The sequence below is a fragment of the Gorilla gorilla genome, chromosome 5 (assembly GCF_029281585.2).
Source record: "Gorilla gorilla gorilla isolate KB3781 chromosome 5, NHGRI_mGorGor1-v2.1_pri, whole genome shotgun sequence".
Classification (NCBI taxonomy): domain Eukaryota; kingdom Metazoa; phylum Chordata; class Mammalia; order Primates; family Hominidae; genus Gorilla; species Gorilla gorilla.
Window position 1 is genome coordinate 160,907,906 of NC_073229.2, and position 17,407 is coordinate 160,925,312.

Below are 17,407 nucleotides of genomic sequence, written 5' to 3' on the forward strand. Positions count from 1 at the left end.
GGCTGGAGTGCAGTGACGTGATCTCAGCTCACTGCAACCTCAACCTCCCCAGGCTCAGGCAATTCTCCTACCTCAGCCTCCTAAGTAGCTGGGACTACAGGCACGTACCACCATGACCAGCTAATTTTTGTAATTTTTGTAGAAACTGGGTCTCACTATGCTGACCAGGCTGGTCTTGAACTCCTGGGCTTAGGTGATCCACCTGCCTCAGCCTCCCAAAGTGCTGGGATTACAGGCATGAGCCACTGTGCCTGGCCTAACAGAGCTTCTTAACACAAACTTCACTTTATACTGTGTTGCTATTATAATTAACTTCTTCTTTTTAACCAGTTGTTTCTTTCAGCAACACCTAATTGGGCCATATTATTCAAGTGCATGTATTACTTTTCTTAAACTGTATTGTTAAAGTTGGAGGTATAGTGAATTTTTCTACAGTAAATCATACTTCACACATTGATATGGTTTGGCTGTGTCCCCACCCAAATCTCAACTCGAATTGTAGCTCCCATGATTCCCACATGTTGTGGGAGGGACCTGGTGGGAGATAACTGAATTACGGGGGTGGTTTCCCCCATACTGTTCTCGTGGTAGTGAATAAGTCTCACGAGGTCTGATGATTTTATAAGGGGTTTCCCCTTCCACTTGGCTCTCATTCTATCTTGTCTGCTGCCATGTAAGACGTGCCTTTCACCTTCTGCCATGATTGTGAGGCCTCCCCAGCCACATAGAACTGTGAGTCCATTAAACCTCTTTTTCTTTATAAATTACCCAGTCTCAGGTATGTCTTTATCAGCAGCATGAAAATGAACTAATACATACACATATTTCAGTAATAGTTTCAAAGATATATTCTAAAAAGGCCCAAAGAGGGTGATGGGTTACAATGCCAAAAAGATCAACTTCCACAGAAAGAGTCATTTATTTAGAATAAATGAAAATAAAGATAATTCAGCAAGGCTTGCCCCACTCCTTCCTCTGTGTGCAGAAGTAGTCCTTCTTACTCTTTAAGGGTATTCAAAATCATAGGCCTATGACCAGAGTCACTACAAACGAGAAAAATAGCTGGTGCCCACAGTCATATAATGGCATTGTGCATCGCCTCTTAGACAAAATGGTAATAAGAGATTCAAAACAGTGGGCAAGGAGTGAGGGTGGTTAAAGAGGTATCAGGAAGGAGAAAGCAAGGGCATATTTTATCCAGTCTACACATAATTCCTTAGAAGGTATACTATTGCTAACTGACATCCAAGAAAGCTGAATTTTCCAGTCTTGAGTCCCTTCAATAACCTCAGGGATTCTACAATTGGGAAGTCAACTCCTGCTAAATAAATCATTCATCTAGCTTGTCAATTCAAGATCTTCAGAGAAAACCTTCATAAAGCAGTGTTATATGAATTGCTTATTTGCTCCTCCCCACAAATTACCTTTCTTTCCCCAATTTGAGATGGAATGATTATAGCTTAGATGAAAGTTAGATCATTTCTGAATAAATAAAATAAAGGAACAAGATTGTCTCTACCAAATGAAAAGAAGTGTAAGGGATAGCAACGTTGAACCAGGAAGAGTACAGAGTCCCAGGGTTTTTAAATCAACAGCTGGTTATAAAGTAAGCTAGAAACTTTCAGAGATGTCCAGAGGCAGCACTATTAAAAAGGGGTAGGGCCAATGTTTCCAGTTCACAAATTGTGAGACCACTTTATAGGATCATATTTTCCAAGGATGTTTTTAAAAAACATTTACTGAGTGTGTACTTTGTACCACTAACAAGTTGATGATTTTTAAAACGCTGAAAAGAATCCAGCAAAAATTCTTTGTTAAACTAAAAGAATACTAAACCTTTGAAAAATAAAAATTTTAATTCCATGCACAACTCAAGCTAAAACCAAATTCATCTTATTTACTTTGATAAGGGAGGCAAAACTTTAACAAAAGGAAGTACTGTTTTTTGTTTGTAAAAACAAAAAAAGAGATAAACGTTTTTATGGGTTTAAGAACACTCTGGAATCCGAGTAGATTCTCCAAATACAGGTAAGAATTCAATTTAAGTGTGAGGTATTTGTAACAAATTACCAGGTCTCCTCACCAATTTACAAACTGGTATAATCATCAAAGTTTACACATGGACATCACTGCTATTTTCAAAACTATAACCATTTGCTTCAAATGGATATGAATGAGTGCCAGAAAGACAAGACTCCGTGTTTAAGTTCTAAAGGAGATTGAGTCCCTCAGCGCCTGCAGATAAAAGATCATGGGTCTAGGTATCACAGAACTGCTCAAATGAGCAGTAGTTTTCAACGTTCATTTATGTTGTACCACATGTCAAAATTTCCTTCCTTTTTAAGATTGAATAATATTCCATTATATGTATATACCACATGTTGTTCAGCCAATGATCTGTTGATAAATATGTGGATTGCTTCCACCTTTTGGCTACTAAGAATAATGCTACCATGAACGTGGGTATATAAACACCTCTTCAAGATCCCGCTTTCAGTTCTTTTGGGTATATATCCAGAAGTGGAATTGCTGGATCATGTGGTAATTTTATTTTTAATGTTTTGGGGAGCTGCCGTATTATTAAAATTTGCTGATTTTTAAGGGCTAATTTAGTGAAATGTTACAAATTTTGGTTTGTGCACCTAAGATTTCATGCTAGCCAGATCCCACTCTAGAAAATAATAGAGGCACTGAGGCAGAGTAAGGGGTTCAAGCATCACATATGTGTGTTCTGTATTCAGTGAGATAGTGAAGGAGTAAGCATGTAGACAGGTTGCCACAGAGAATAGTCTATTAATGAAAATCCCATCCGTAAAGTAACTTTTCAGCCAATGGTTAAAGATAAAAATACAACTACATTTTTTGAACAAGAAATAATCTAACATAATCACTACATTTCAACACAAACTGCATCACCACTAACTGATGTGCCTACCAACCTATCAAGAAACATTACTTCTGTAATGGATAAAATGAGAACAAAGTCTGTTTGAGTGCAGAAAGGGAAATATCCAAATATCTGAAGCTTTCTAACCACAGCCAGAACATAGAAAAAAGACACTAAAAATATTTTGGGATTCCAGCGTCCAAAATGCATATACGTTATCCTGGTGGATACAAAAAATAAAAGAATATAGCAACCTTTTCCTTTTTGTAAAAAGGTTAATTATTAAATATTTCAAGTATATAAAAAGTACAAAAATTAGCACTCATAATCTACCACCTAGATTTAGAACTATAACATTACAGATACAGTTGAAGACTCTCATCTTCCCTTCCCAATTTTATTCCATTCCTATCCCCTAAGAGGTAACTATTTTGAATGTTGTTTATAATTCCATGCACATGTCTATCCTTTTATAACACAAGTGTGTATAAAAGCATTCTCTTGCACTGATGATATTTTATATAGATGTTATGATACTGTACACAAGTAATTTTTTTACCCCAACACTGTTGTTTTGAGATATATTGATATTGATGTCTGAAGCACTAACTGATTTGTTTTAAGTGCTCTATAATATTCCATTAAATGATTACAGCTGGCTGGGCACGGTGGTTCACACCTGTAATCCCAGCACTTTGGGAGGCCAAGGTGGGCGGATTGCTTGAGATCAGGAGTTTGAGATCAGCCTGACCAACATGGTGAAACCCCGTCTCTACTAAAATACAAAAATCAGCTGGGCGTGGTGGCGGGAGCCTGTAATCCCAGCTACTAGGGAGGCTGAGGCAGGAGAATTGCTTGAACCCAGGAGGTGGAGGTTGCAGTGAGCCGGGATAGCACCACTGCACTCCAGCCTGGGCGACAAAGCAAGATCGTCTCAAAAAAAAAAAAAAAGAAGAAGATTACAGCTGAAGGTATCTATTAATTCTCCATTTCCTTGAGAGGAGGAGCTATTATAAACATGTTAACATAAACATTCTTGATTATATCTCCTTATGCATGCAAAAGACTTTTTTTACAGTATACATTTAGGGTTGGAATGACTAAGTCTTGGTGATATGCTCATTTGATATCATTAAATATTCCCAAATTGCGCTTCAGAAGGTAGTATCTCTCCCACCAGCAGTGTGTAGGTTTCCCACTCTCCACAATCTGGCCATCTGTAGTATAAGAGCTTTTAATTCTCAACTATCTGGCACGTGCAGTCATGTTTCATCCTGTTGTTTTGCTTCGTTTAAAAGTAGCATTGTTTAAAGTGAGTGGGGAGTGGCCCAGAACATAGAGGAGCTGAGGAAGGGAGTGGAGGAAAGGATCACAAGAAGATAAGCTGAGAGCTGGTGTTATAAAGGAATTTCTAGTGATAAGAGATGGTTCATTAAAACAATTTCCTCACTCTACACAAAACAGACTCATTTCTCCTAAGTCATCAGAGGTGTTTAATGCATCTGCGCCACAGCTCATTGACCAGGAGTGTCCAGACTTACTCACCACTTACTGAGAGACCCCAAGCGGAAGTATGATCATTTCATAATGCATGAAATAAATCAGAAAATAATTGTTACTAGCATTTCTTATTTTAAACCAATGTAAATATTGGCACAGATATTCTCTCAATAAACATTAGCAGGCATGAGAGAAATTCTCATGAGATTTAAAGAAAATTGTAAAAAATAAAAGTGTTGTTACAATGCTAAAGAAAAGAAAAAGAATTGGCCAGGCACAGTGGCTCACGCCTGTGATCCCAGCACTTTGGGGGGCCGAGGTGGGCAGATTACTTGAGGTCAGGAGTTCAAGACCTGCCTGGCCAACATGGTGAAACCCCATCTCTACTAAAAATATAAAAATTAGCCAGGCATGGTGGCATGTGCCTATAATCCCAGCTACTCTGGAGGCGGAGGTTGCAGTGAGCTGAGATTGCTCCATTGCACTAAAAAAACAAAAAAAAAAAGAAAAAAATCAACTTCCTTCTCTCAAAGTGTAATGATCATCTTCTCTTGAAAAAAATACTAAAATTTTTCATTCTTAGTACAACAAAATAGTACTTGTGATTTAAAACAATGGATATAAATCTTATTACAATTAAATGCTATGACTAGATTCTAAATATCCTTTCAAATGATACTTCAGACATAGATTTTTAAAGTACTTTTATAGCTCCCATTACTTTTACAGGAGCTTAAATTAAAACAAAAAAAAAATTTTTTCTACGATTTCTTCCTGAGAATTTGCCACCAAAGAGAAACTGCAGTCTTCAACAAAGAGCAGCAGATTAAAATAAAACTTGTGCAGCTGTACTTTCTAGATGGCCAAAGAATCAACCTAAGTGAAACTAAACATATGACAAGAATAGCATTCTAAAACTGTCTTTGCCCTGTGAAAACAGAAAAATGCTTTGTTTTTATTTCACTTGGCTAATCCTTACATGATATATTATTTTAAATATCTCTTGTTCTGCTTCTTTCATGGCAGTTTTCCTATCTGTTGGTCAGTGGCAGGAATAAGGGTTACATCTTTAACTAATTGCCCAGAAATTAATAAAACTAAAAATACAAACACACACCAACTCTTTTTGGTAGCATAGGACCTGAGGAACTCTCAGGACTCAGAGGAAATTTCTAGACTGCCAAATATGCTTCCTATCCCAGATATTTCTGTCCTCTGCAACCAGACACATGACCTACCAGGCTAGGAATAGTCTAAATAAGAAAACAGCAAAAGTTTAAGTTAATAGAAAGGAGAAGGGAAAAGAAAAAAAGAAGGATGTTACCTAGGAAAACTCAGGAGGCATAGCTGATAGGCTTTTCTAAATGAACACACTCAGCAGGAATATATGATATAATTTTACCTAGAAGTAACTAACAATAATGCTTAGTGGTCAAGGGCAACAGGACTTTGGAGTCAGGCAGTCGTAATCCCAAATTTTCCTAGCTATATCACCTTAGGCAAATGATTGAATTTCTTTGAGCTTCGGTTTGTGATACTAAAAAAATGCTAATAGAAAATACATCTTACAGAGCTCTTTTAAGAATTATTATTATTATTATTCTTTGTTTTGTGATTTTTTTGAGACAGGGTCTTGCTGTGTCGCCCAGGCTGGAGTGCAGTGGTGTGATCTCAGCTTACTGCAAGCTCTGCCTCCTGGGTTCAAGAGATTCTCATGCCTCCCAAGTAGCTGGGATTACAGGCATGTGCTGCCACACCAGGCTAATTTTTGTATTTAGTAGAGACAAGGTTTCACCACGTTGGCCAGGCTGGTCTTGAACTCCTGGCCTCAAGTGATCCAACTGCCTCAGCTCCGCAAAGTGCTGGGATTACCACACCCAGCCTCTCCTTTAAGAATTTGAAAATGTATGCATATAAAGCACTTGGTACCTAGCACATAGTGAATACTCAATAAGAAGCAGATAATATGTACAAGATAAATGAGCACAGTTTAGACATCATTAGCCTTTTTAAGGAACTACTTCAATCAAATGCCAATAACACTCCTTGACAAAGGCTAGCTTAAAACAATAAGCCAGTTTATTTGTCCCATATGTGTGGTAAGATTAGCTTTATCTCTTTCTCTCAAATGTAAGTTTACTTCATTTAAAAATACTTCCCTAGGAAAGAATGGGCACAAAATTAAACCACCAGATACTAGCAGGAGCAAGAGCAAAAAAATGTAGAGAGTAAAAAATCTCCAACATAATAGGGCCTGCTTAAATAAACTTAATCTATCTAGGTGATCTAGGTGTGGCAGCTCACACCTATAATCCCAACCCTTTGGGAGGCCAAGGTGGGAGAATCGCTTGAACCCAGCAGTTCAAGACCAGCCTGGGCAACATGGCAAAACCCCATCTCTACAAAAGAGAGAAAAATTAGCTGGGTGAGGTAGCATGCATCTGTAGGCCCAGCTACTCAGGAGGCTGAGGAGGGAGGATCACTTGGACGCAGGAGGTCATGGCTGCAGTGAGCTGTGATCACGACACTGCATTCCAGCCTGGGTGAGAGAGTGAGATCCTGTCTAAATAAATAAATAAATACATACATACATAAACTTAACCCAAAGAAAAATGAAAAGAGCTAAATAAAATAATTCCTTCATCAAATGCTAATATGGGTTGCAAATAGCAGCAAATCAAAATGTCTAATTAAAAATGAGTTACAACATTTTATGATGTACTAATTAAAGGGGTAAATCTGGAGGAAAATTAAGGAGGGGCTTAAGGATTGCTCCAGGTAAAGGATTGCTCTAGGATAAAAAAACAGACTTAGGACAAGTAGGGGCAAATCTCTTAGAACTGTTTCAGAGTATTCTGGAAAGGGATATACCTGTCAATCACCAGCACAATGCCTGGCATGTAGTAGGTATGTTTGCTCAATGAAGTTCCGCAGATTTCTCAAAGAAAGCCACATATGCTTTAAATACTCAGAATGCAAAATACTACTGACTTTTTTGCATGAAATATGGGTTAGAGATACTCATATAACAATTGCTAAGTCATTAGTAATATGGTTAAGAATTCTAGAGCTCAATGTCCCAAGGTTGGCTCAGATTTGGGAACTGGAAGACAGAGCTGAGAAAAAGCCACATGAAGCTAGCTGGAAGTTTCACAAAGGAAATGGATGATGGCAAGCTCAGCATGCGATTCACTGAACTGTGGGATGCTTTTCAAAGAATCACACAGTGTAAAATCACTTGGCCTTGCAAAAAGCATTTTAGGCAAACTTCTTTGGATGGAGGAAATGCCTTTATAGCAGTAAGCTCCTATTACTGGAGAGAATGACATCGAGACAGATTGAATTTTGTAGACAAACATAGTAAGTTTCTCCTCCTTTTCTCCCATCTTAGTTTAAATCATACCCTAGTGAAAGAGGAAGGCAACTATTTTGGTATACTCAGAGAGAATTTCTCAGAGCACTTTCAAGTAGGAAGTGTACTTTTAGTTGGGAGACTGCTGGGCACCATGAAGCTCCCAAAAGTGACAAAGCATGAAGGCTTGACCATACCTTATGCAATCTCCCTTCTCCACGTCTGTGCTAATGACTTCCTATTAACACAGTCTCCTCTGCTACAACCATAACTGAAACTCAGAACTCAATGTGAACTTTTTTCCTACTTGTGTCATCAAATTTCTACAGTGAATTCTCGATAAACCTCCCAACTTGACAAGTAATTGATGCATACTAACCACACATATAAAAGTCTTTCATAAATAAAAGCTACTTAAAATGGTTGGATGACAAACCGGTATCCCTGAAATGCTGATGTTAAAATGAAACATTCAGTAAACAAGGGAGGTACCTTCAGTGACTGCAGAGAGTCCGAGTTAGTATCACAGTAGAGGATGATGTTGTTGGCCATGCTGAAACTTTCTCTCACCCCAAGGTGGTAAAACAAGGACGGCTGCCGGAAGGCATCGCTCATCTCCACCACCGCAATATCTGCAAACAGAAAACAAAGTCCCCCAAAGAATGACACCCAAATAATGCCCAATCAGCACATTTTGGTTTGAATTATCTTAGTATTCAAAAGAGGAAATAAGGAAATGACAGGGATTTTCTCTCTTCATTTATCACTGAATTTTGAATTTGCAGCTCTACCTGGAAGTGGTTTTATAAAATGTAACAAACCTCCTTTTTCTGTTTTTAAGAGACAAGGTCTTGCTCTGTCACCCAGACTGGAGTACAGTGATATGATCATGGCTGACTGCAGCCTTGAACTCCTAGGCTCAAATGATCCTCCCACCTCAGTCTCCCTAGTAACTGGGACTACAGGCATGCGGCATCACGCCCAGCTAATTAAAAAATTTTTTTAGAGACAGGGTCTTCCTATGTTTCCCAGGTTGAACTCAAACTCCCGGCCTCAAATAATCCTCCTGCCTCGGCTTTCCAAAATGCTGGGATTACAGGTGTGAGCCACCATGCCTGGCCCAAACCTGCATTTTTTTTAAAGAAGAAGGAGATCATGTGATTACTGGAAATCGAGGAGAATTTGCAACGGTGGGAAGCAGGGGCTAATGCTCTCTCATAAATTTCAACATTAAAACACGTTAACTAAGGTTCCAAATAAGGAAATTAAAAAAAAAAAAAGATTCATTAAAAAATAGCAGTAACACATATAAAATGAGATTTTTAAAAAATAAAAAAAAATAAATAGGTAAGCTTATTAGTTAATCCAGAACTGGGTTTTAGAGTTAAATAACTGATATCTAGTAAGTCCCTGGTAAGTATAATCAAGAACAAAAGAGAGAAAAAAGGTATAGAAAATATAACAAAGGGGAATATAACCACAGATGCAAATCCATCCAAGGCTCAAAGATGACCAGTAACAAGGTAGTAGAAATTTGATATCAAAATTTGACAATGTCACAGAAACGAAATTTAGATTAGTATAAAACTCCTTTATGGCTATAAACAAAAATATGAAAGAAAAACTAACAAAATGTACCAAGTGTTATAAGACCTAGATCGTGAGTTTAAAATTTATTTGCAGAATGCAAGGATAGCTCAATGGAAAAAACTCATCAGCATCTCGAACATGCTCCAAGTGCATTAATTAAAATTCTCAATCCATTTCTCATTTAAAAAAATTGCTGAGCTGGGCACAGTGGCACGCACCTGTAATCTCAGCTACTCAGGAGGCTGAGTTGAGAGTATCACCTGAGGCCAGGAGTTTGAGGCCAGCCTGGGCAACACAGCAAGACCCCTAGCTCTAAGAAGAATAAAAATTTTAAATTAAAAAATAATAACTTCAAATTAAAAATATAAGGGCATTTCCTTAACATAGAGAATAATATACGTTTCATAACAACTTCCAACTTTGTGCATCTAGGTATTCCCATGAAAATCAGAAATAAAGGCTGTCATCTATTCCCACAACTTACTATATAATGGCTTTCTGAAAATCCCAGCCACTGCAATAAGATTTCTAGAAAATAAGAAGATATAATTCTAGAAAATAAAATAGATAATTATCTCTATTTGCCGATGTTGTGGATGTCAACCAAATACCCCAACAGACTTAGCTGAATAGCTATTAGAAGTAATAATACAATTTAGTAAGGCATCAAGATGCAAAACTATTATGAAAACAAAGAGCTTCCTTTGTAATTGCAATAAACATTTAGGAAATATAAAACAGAAGCCATTCATAATTACAATGAAAATGTTAATATATAACAAATTTAAAAGAAGATAATTTCTTAAAAATATATGCAATATGTGAGAGATGAAAGGTTAATATCTTTATAAATCATCTCTTATGATCAATTTAAAATAACTCAGCAATGATAAAAACATTACATTAGACAATCACGCTATAGACATCAACAAGCAAATTCACGGAAATTTAAAATGGTAAATAAATATATGAGAAATTACGCTCCATCTTGCTTCCAATAAATGCACATTAAACCAACTATAAAATGCCAATTGTTTTGCCTAAGAAGTGGGCAAAGTAAAGGAGTCAATGAAAATGCAGAGAAATGACACTCTTTTATGCTGTGGGAAGTGTAAACTTTCTTCTCTTTTTTTTTCCTTTTTTTTTTTTTTTTTTTAAGGCAGACAGTTCTCAGTTTGTTGCCCATACTAGAGTGCAGTGACAAAATCATAGCTCACTATATATGCACAGCCTCAAAATTCTGGGCTCAAGCAATCCTTCAGCCTCAGCCTCCTGAGTAGCTGGGACTACAGGCATGTGTCACCATGCCTGGCTAATTTTTAAAAATTTTTTGTAAACACAGGTGTCACTATGCTGCGCGGGCTGGTCTCAAACTCCTGACCTCAAGCAATCCTTCTGCCTCAGCCACCTAAAGTGCTGGGATTACAGGCATGAGCCACCACACCCCAGCCAAGTGTAAACTTTCTAGAAGGCTTAAATCCTAAAAATTATGTACACTCTGACCCAATAATTCCATTCCTTGGAATTTACTCTGAGAAAATTATTATAAATGTGAATAGATTTACCTGTCTATTGAAAAAATATTTTTTACAATAAAATAATGGAAAATGTCTAAATACCTATCAGTAAGAAAATGTTTATATACGTGTGTATGTGTATATATGTAATAATGATATATATGTATATAATAATTTCAAATAATGGGATATCATGTAACCAAAGAAAAAGAAAAAAGTAGAATAACACTTAGCAACAGGGGATAAATTCAAACTATATCAAGTAAAAATAAAAAGTAAAATATAATATACATACTGCCATGTATAGCATATACATTAAAAATATAATGTATACATTATAATGAGTGCATCATGATGTTTACATTCATGTATATATCCATGTGCATAAAAAATACCTGAAAAGTTGTACACCAACTTTTGTTGGTAATAGCTGTGTTATAAGGATTACGAATTATTTTATTTTTCTATTTTATACCTTCTATATTTCCCACAATTTCTATTATGAAGACTGATTACTTTCACAATTTAGGAATCTATCAAAATATAAAATGAACAACATTCAAGACCTGTGTGATGGAATATAAAACCACAGTGCAGCACATAAAAATACCGCAGATGCTTGAGAAGCTGTTTGGTGCAAAGTCCACCTTGTCTAATGAGCATGAAATTAGCATTAAACTTTGGTGAATGAGAAATCAATCAGATGAAATGGAGGTAAAAGACACAGAAGTTTATGAAATGGGAAGACAGGTCAAAGGAGCTTCAGAAGTTTTTTCTCCCCCCTCAAGGCTAAAAATGACTTAAGGACTCTTTAATACAAATAAAGAGTTTTCTTTTGGGGTCCTCAACATTTCTGCATCAAAAATCAACACATGACAAAAGTGAGTCATTGCATCCTACCCACACAGCCCAGCTGCCTCCTGCACCCACACAGCTTCCTCCTCCCACAGGTGCCAGCCACTCAGCAGTCAATCACATTGCTTTAAAATCAAGAAGCTGTGTAATGTGGGGCTGGAAGAAACCAAATAAAACACTTACTGATGAAAAATAAGAGACATGCAAAGAAAAATACTAGCTAAGTTAAAGTAATGAAAGGAGGGGATAAATTTTTCCAGAGAACTGACATGTGGAATTAGATGCTAAAATAAAATAAAAACACTGCAGAAAGTTTTCAGATTAAGAGAGAAACTGACTTTTTTTTTTTTTTTTTTTTTTTTGAGATGGAGTCTTACTCTGTCTCCCAGGCTGGAGTGCAGGGGCACGACCTCAGCTCACTGCAACCTCCACCACCTCCCGGGTTCAAGTGTTGCTCCTACCTCAGCCTCCCAAGTAGCTGGTATTACAGGTGTGCACCACCACATCCAGCTAATTTTTGTATCTTTAGTAGAGACAGGGTTTCGCCATGTTGGCCAGGCTGGTCTTGAACTCCTGACCTCAGGTAATCTGCCCACCTCAGCCTCCCAAAGTGCTGGGATAACAAGCATGAGCCACTGTGCCCAGCCTAGACATTTAAAATAAATGGTGCAAGCAAAGTAAGGTATATTTATTACCTCTGAACATCTAAACAGGAACAGATCCATTTCTGGATGCTATAAAGAACACTGAAAGGTGCTTATTGGTATAATTTTAAAATACAGTAATACAGTATGGTAACTCAGAAAAAGGTTGGCTTTTTTCTTCTATTTCAAATTCAAATAAGTGACTTGTTCTAAGACATTTCTATTCTTTCCTAAATTTACTTTTTAATTGTCATAGAGCAAAATTCATTCTCTTTGTCTCTGATGTACAGTCTAATGGGTTTTGAAAAATGCGTACATACCACCATAGTCATGATACAAAATAGATCCTTCACTCCAAAAATCTCCCTCATGCTGTCCTTTTGAGGTTAGTCTTCCCCACACCCCAAATCCCAGTCCCTGGCAACCACTGATTTATTTACTGTCCCTAAAGTTTTACCTTTCCCAGAATGTCATATAAATGGAATCATACAGTATGTAGCCTTTTGGGTTTGGCTTCTTTGACTTAGCAAAATGCATGTGAGATTCATCCATACATGTCCATTCACAGGTTTGAGGACATTCGGGTTGTCTCCAGGTTGAGCAATTTTGAATAAAGTTGCTATTCATGTACAAGTCTTTATATAGACACATGCTTTCATTTGTCTTGAGTAAAGACCTAGGAGTAGGATTACTGGGTCATAGGTAAGGGCATGTTTACCTTAATAAGAAAATGCCAAGCTCTCCCAAAGTGACTCAAACATTTTGCATTCCCGCCAGCAAAGTATGAGGAGCATCTCAGCTGTCCAACATCTTTGTCAGCGCTTGGTATTGTCCATTTTTCTTCTAAAGCCAGTCTAATAGGTATGTAGTGGTACTTCATTATGGTTTTAATTTGTATTTCCCTAATGACTAATGAGGTTGAGCATCTTTTCATGTGCTTATTTGCTATCTGTATATCTTATTTGGTTAAGTACTCAATGCTTTTGCCCATTTAAAAATTATTGTTGAGTTTGTTTTCTTATTGTTGAGGTTTGAATGTTCTTTATATTTTCTGAATATTGTTCCTCTGTCAGATATGCAATCTGCAGATACTGTCAGATAATGACTTGTCTTTTCATTCTCTTAAGTGTGTCTTTACAAGAGAAGAGTATTTAAATTTAATTAAGTCCAGTTCATCAACTTTTTATTTAATGGATTGTGCTTCAGGTGTGGTACTGAAAAAATCTTTGTGTAACCCAAGGTCACAAAAGTTTTCTTTTATGGTTTCTTCTAGAAGTTTTATAGCTTTATGTTAAATTTAAGTCTATGAACCATTTAGAGTTGATTTTTGTATATGGTGTGAGGCATGGGTCAAGGTTCATATTTGCTGTAAAGACTGTCCTTTCTCCACTGAATTGCCTCTGCATTTTCATCAAACATTAACTGGCTACACTTTGGTGGGTTTTCTTCTGGATTCTCTGTTTTATTTCATTAATCTATGTGTTTATCCTTTGTCAACACAACATTGTTTGGACTGCTGGAGCTTTAAGGTAGCTACTAAAATCAGGTAGGTCAACTCTATTCTGTTTTCAAATTTGTTTTGGCTGTTTTAGTTGTTCTCTTTGCTTTCCTACGTAAATTTGAGAATCAGCTGGCTGTTGATATCTATCAATTGATAGCTACAAAAAAATCCTGGGATTTTGATTGGAATTGTGTTGCATCTAAAAAATCACTTTAGAAAGAACTGACATCTTAACAATATTGAGTCTTTCAATCCATGAATATAGAATATCTCACCTGTAATCTCAACACTTTGGGAGGCCGAAGCAGGCGGCTCACTTGAGGCCAGGAGTTTAAGACCAGCCTGGCCAACGTGGTGAAACCCTGTCTCTACTAAAAATACAAAAATTAGCCAGGTAGGGTGGCACATGCCTATAATCCCAGCTACTTGGGAGGCTGAGGCACAAGCATCACTTGAACCTTGGAGGCAGAGGCTGCAGTGAGCCAAGATCACATGACTGCAATCCAGCCTGGGTGACAGAGCAAGACTCTGCCTCAAAAAAAAAAAAAAGAATACGGAATATCTCTCCACTTACTTAGGCCGTCGTTTTTTAATTAGTATTTCATAATTTTCAACATGTAGATCCTGCACATAGTTTGTTAAATTTATACCTAAATGTTTTCTCTTTTTGGTGCTATTATAGATGGTACTGTTTTTAAAAATTTCAAATCACAATTGCTCATTGCTAGCATATAAAAATACAATAATTTTTGTAGATTGATCTTGTATTCTGAAATTTAACTGAACTCAGTTATAAGTTCTAGAAGCTTTTTTCATATGTATTTTTTATATGTATAATTTTACATGGACAGTCACGTAATCTGCAACTAGAAGTGATTTTGTTTTTTCCTTTCCGATTTGTATGCCTTTTGTTTTTTGTTTGTTTTTGCCTTGTTATACTCGCTAGGACTTCCAGTAACACAGCACTGTTTAAACAGTAATATTTCATTACCTAACTAAAGAAAACATTATCTGTGGCTACTTTCTGACTCTGCTGGGTACCTTCTCAAAAGTAGTGAAAATTATCTTCCTTGTGAAATGATCCTAAGACATATTAAAAATACAAATGAAGAGGTAATTATAATAAATTAAACAAACACTTGATACTCAAGAATTCCTGAGCCCCATTTATAGGAGGAACAGTTTATCCATTTCATTTTATAAACATATATTCAGTACTTACTATGTGTCAGACAGTATATGCTTTTCAAATATTAACTCAATCTTCCTAATACCCCTTTGTGATTGGTAGTATTATTTCAGGACACTGAAACAGAGAATGTATCTGCCAAAGATCAGCTAGAAAGTGTTGCCACCAGAATTTAAACCCAAGCAATCCAGCTCTAGAGTCCAAGCTCTTTTAACTCTTCACTGACTCACATCCTAAACTTACAGGAGACAGAAATTCACAAGTTCAGAACACAAGTGAGATGTGAAAATAGATTTGGGGATCAAATCATACCAGTCTTATTGTATATTTCATGAGTAAATGCACTTAATAATTATCTAATTGAGTTGTTGTAATAATACTGTGAGTAAAACTGCCACATTTAGAAATTTAAGAAAGTTAGGGCCAGGCGCAGTGGCTCACGCCTGTAATCCCAGCACTTTGGGAGGCCAAGGCGGGCGGACCACAAGGTCAGGAGATCGAGACCACCCTGGCTAACACAGTGAAAGCCCGTCTCTACTAAAAATACAAAAAAAATTAGCCAGGCATGGTGGCAGGTGCCTGTAGTCCCAGCTACTCGGGAGGCTGAGGCAGGAGAATGGGGTGAACCCAGGAGGCGCAGCTTGCAGTGAGCAGAGATAGCACCATTGCACTCCAGCCTGGGCGACAGAGCGAGACTCCGCCTCAAAGAAAAAAAAAAAAAAAGAAATTTAAGAAAGTTAGTCATTTAAAAGTATAGACAAAGACACAAAAATCTCCTACATTTTTACCTAAGGTATAATTTGTTTCCTTGTTCTGACTGAGTTAATGTTAAGTGGAGGATAACACAAGGTTTATCAGGGGTTTATTAAAGCATAATAAAATTTTTAGGGTAATAACATTAAACTATTAAGCTTAATTGCATTTTGGTCATCGAATGGCAGTGGCTGGTAGTCTGTGGGGTTTTTTAATTGAATTTTCCCTTCATAATAAGGTATCTGTTAGTTAAATATCTCACATGAGTTGCTGCTGCTTTGAAGAGAAGAGTTGAGGGAAGATGTTAATTGGTATTTGCTGAAATTTGACCTAAAAGTCATGTCCTGTTAGAGTCTCCTAAAGACTCCAAGTCAGTTTTCTAAAGTTTGGCAAGTAGATAACATCGGGAAACTGCAAAAGTCCTGTTATACAGCTAGGATTGTTGAAATTTTCAAGAAGGACATAAGAATCATCTATCATCATGGTCTTGAACTGGTCACAGTTGGGCATTCCCTACTATAAATGACTACTCTTTTAGCTTCATCAGCCTCCCTTTAATTTCTTGTGTGTTATTTGGTTAATTATACCATGTAAAATGATGCAAATTTATATCAACAGTATATTCTGGTCCATAATTTCCTCATCACTAAACTCTAATAAATGTATGCATGGTGATTCAAACGTTAATCATTCTTATATTGCTAAAGCAAATTATTCCTAACCTCCCCAACCCAGCCCTAATTTTCTTATTTGGTGACATTGTATTACACTCAAGTGTTTTGCTGGCTTTCCGTTGTTGTTGTTAATCTGCTAAGTGAGGGCTGGTAGGGAGGTAATCAGAGGGATATTTTGCACTTCCAGAGGGTGGCCTTAAAAAGAGTTGAGAGCCACTACACTTACAAAAGGAAAGGGAAGAGAGGAAAAGGGAGAAACCTAGTGTGGAGGGAGGGACAGAACAGAAAAAAAGAGGGAGAGGAAGGAGTGAAACAGAGACACAGGAGGGTGCAAAACTAAGATGGGTGTTATAATAACTAAAGACCCCTTACCCAGGCAATAGCTGCAAGAGCTCAGCTTTAGAGAATGTGAAGGCAGAGAAAGCACACATCCTTCGGAGGTGACCAGACCAGAAGGTCAGGACCTAGAGCCACAGCTCAATGCCAGGAGGACACACAGCCTCAGTAAAGCACTCCACAGAGCTGAAGAGCTGGAAAGGAAACACTCTCATCTCCAGAAGAGTAATGAGCATGTAAATAACAGACAAGCTGTTCTTTGACTTCCAGTGTTTGAATCCCAGTTGTGTTTCTGGATGGATGACGTCAGACAGTACCTCGAACTCTCTGAGCTGTGGTTTCTTCAACTATAAATTGGGAATAACAACATAGGTATTTACTGCACAAAACTGTTGTAAGGATTACATGTGTGCTAGGCACAGTAAACTCACCATGAACGGTAATCACATAGAGCCGGGACAAGAAATGCCCAGAGGAGACCCTTTGAGCAATGTATCATTAAAATGTGATCGAAGATAATGCTATTATACAACTCAACAACTCCTGATAAAGCCTTATTTGAGTAATTTCTCATAGAAATGATATTGAAGGCAAACTTATGAAAACATA

General features: G+C 37.2%; 1 protein-coding gene across 2 annotated transcripts in view; it reads right to left on the bottom strand.

Annotated features, from left to right (window-relative positions):
* MAP3K5 (mitogen-activated protein kinase kinase kinase 5) overlaps window positions 1-17,407 on the bottom strand; it is a 236,836-nt gene that overhangs the window by 155,172 nt on the left and 64,257 nt on the right. For both annotated transcript variants that reach the window (XM_055391191.2, XM_019030003.4), the window contains exon 3: window positions 8,232-8,371. In XM_055391191.2, coding sequence (XP_055247166.1) covers window positions 8,232-8,371 — 140 coding nt within the window. The remainder of the gene's footprint in view (window positions 1-8,231; window positions 8,372-17,407) is intronic.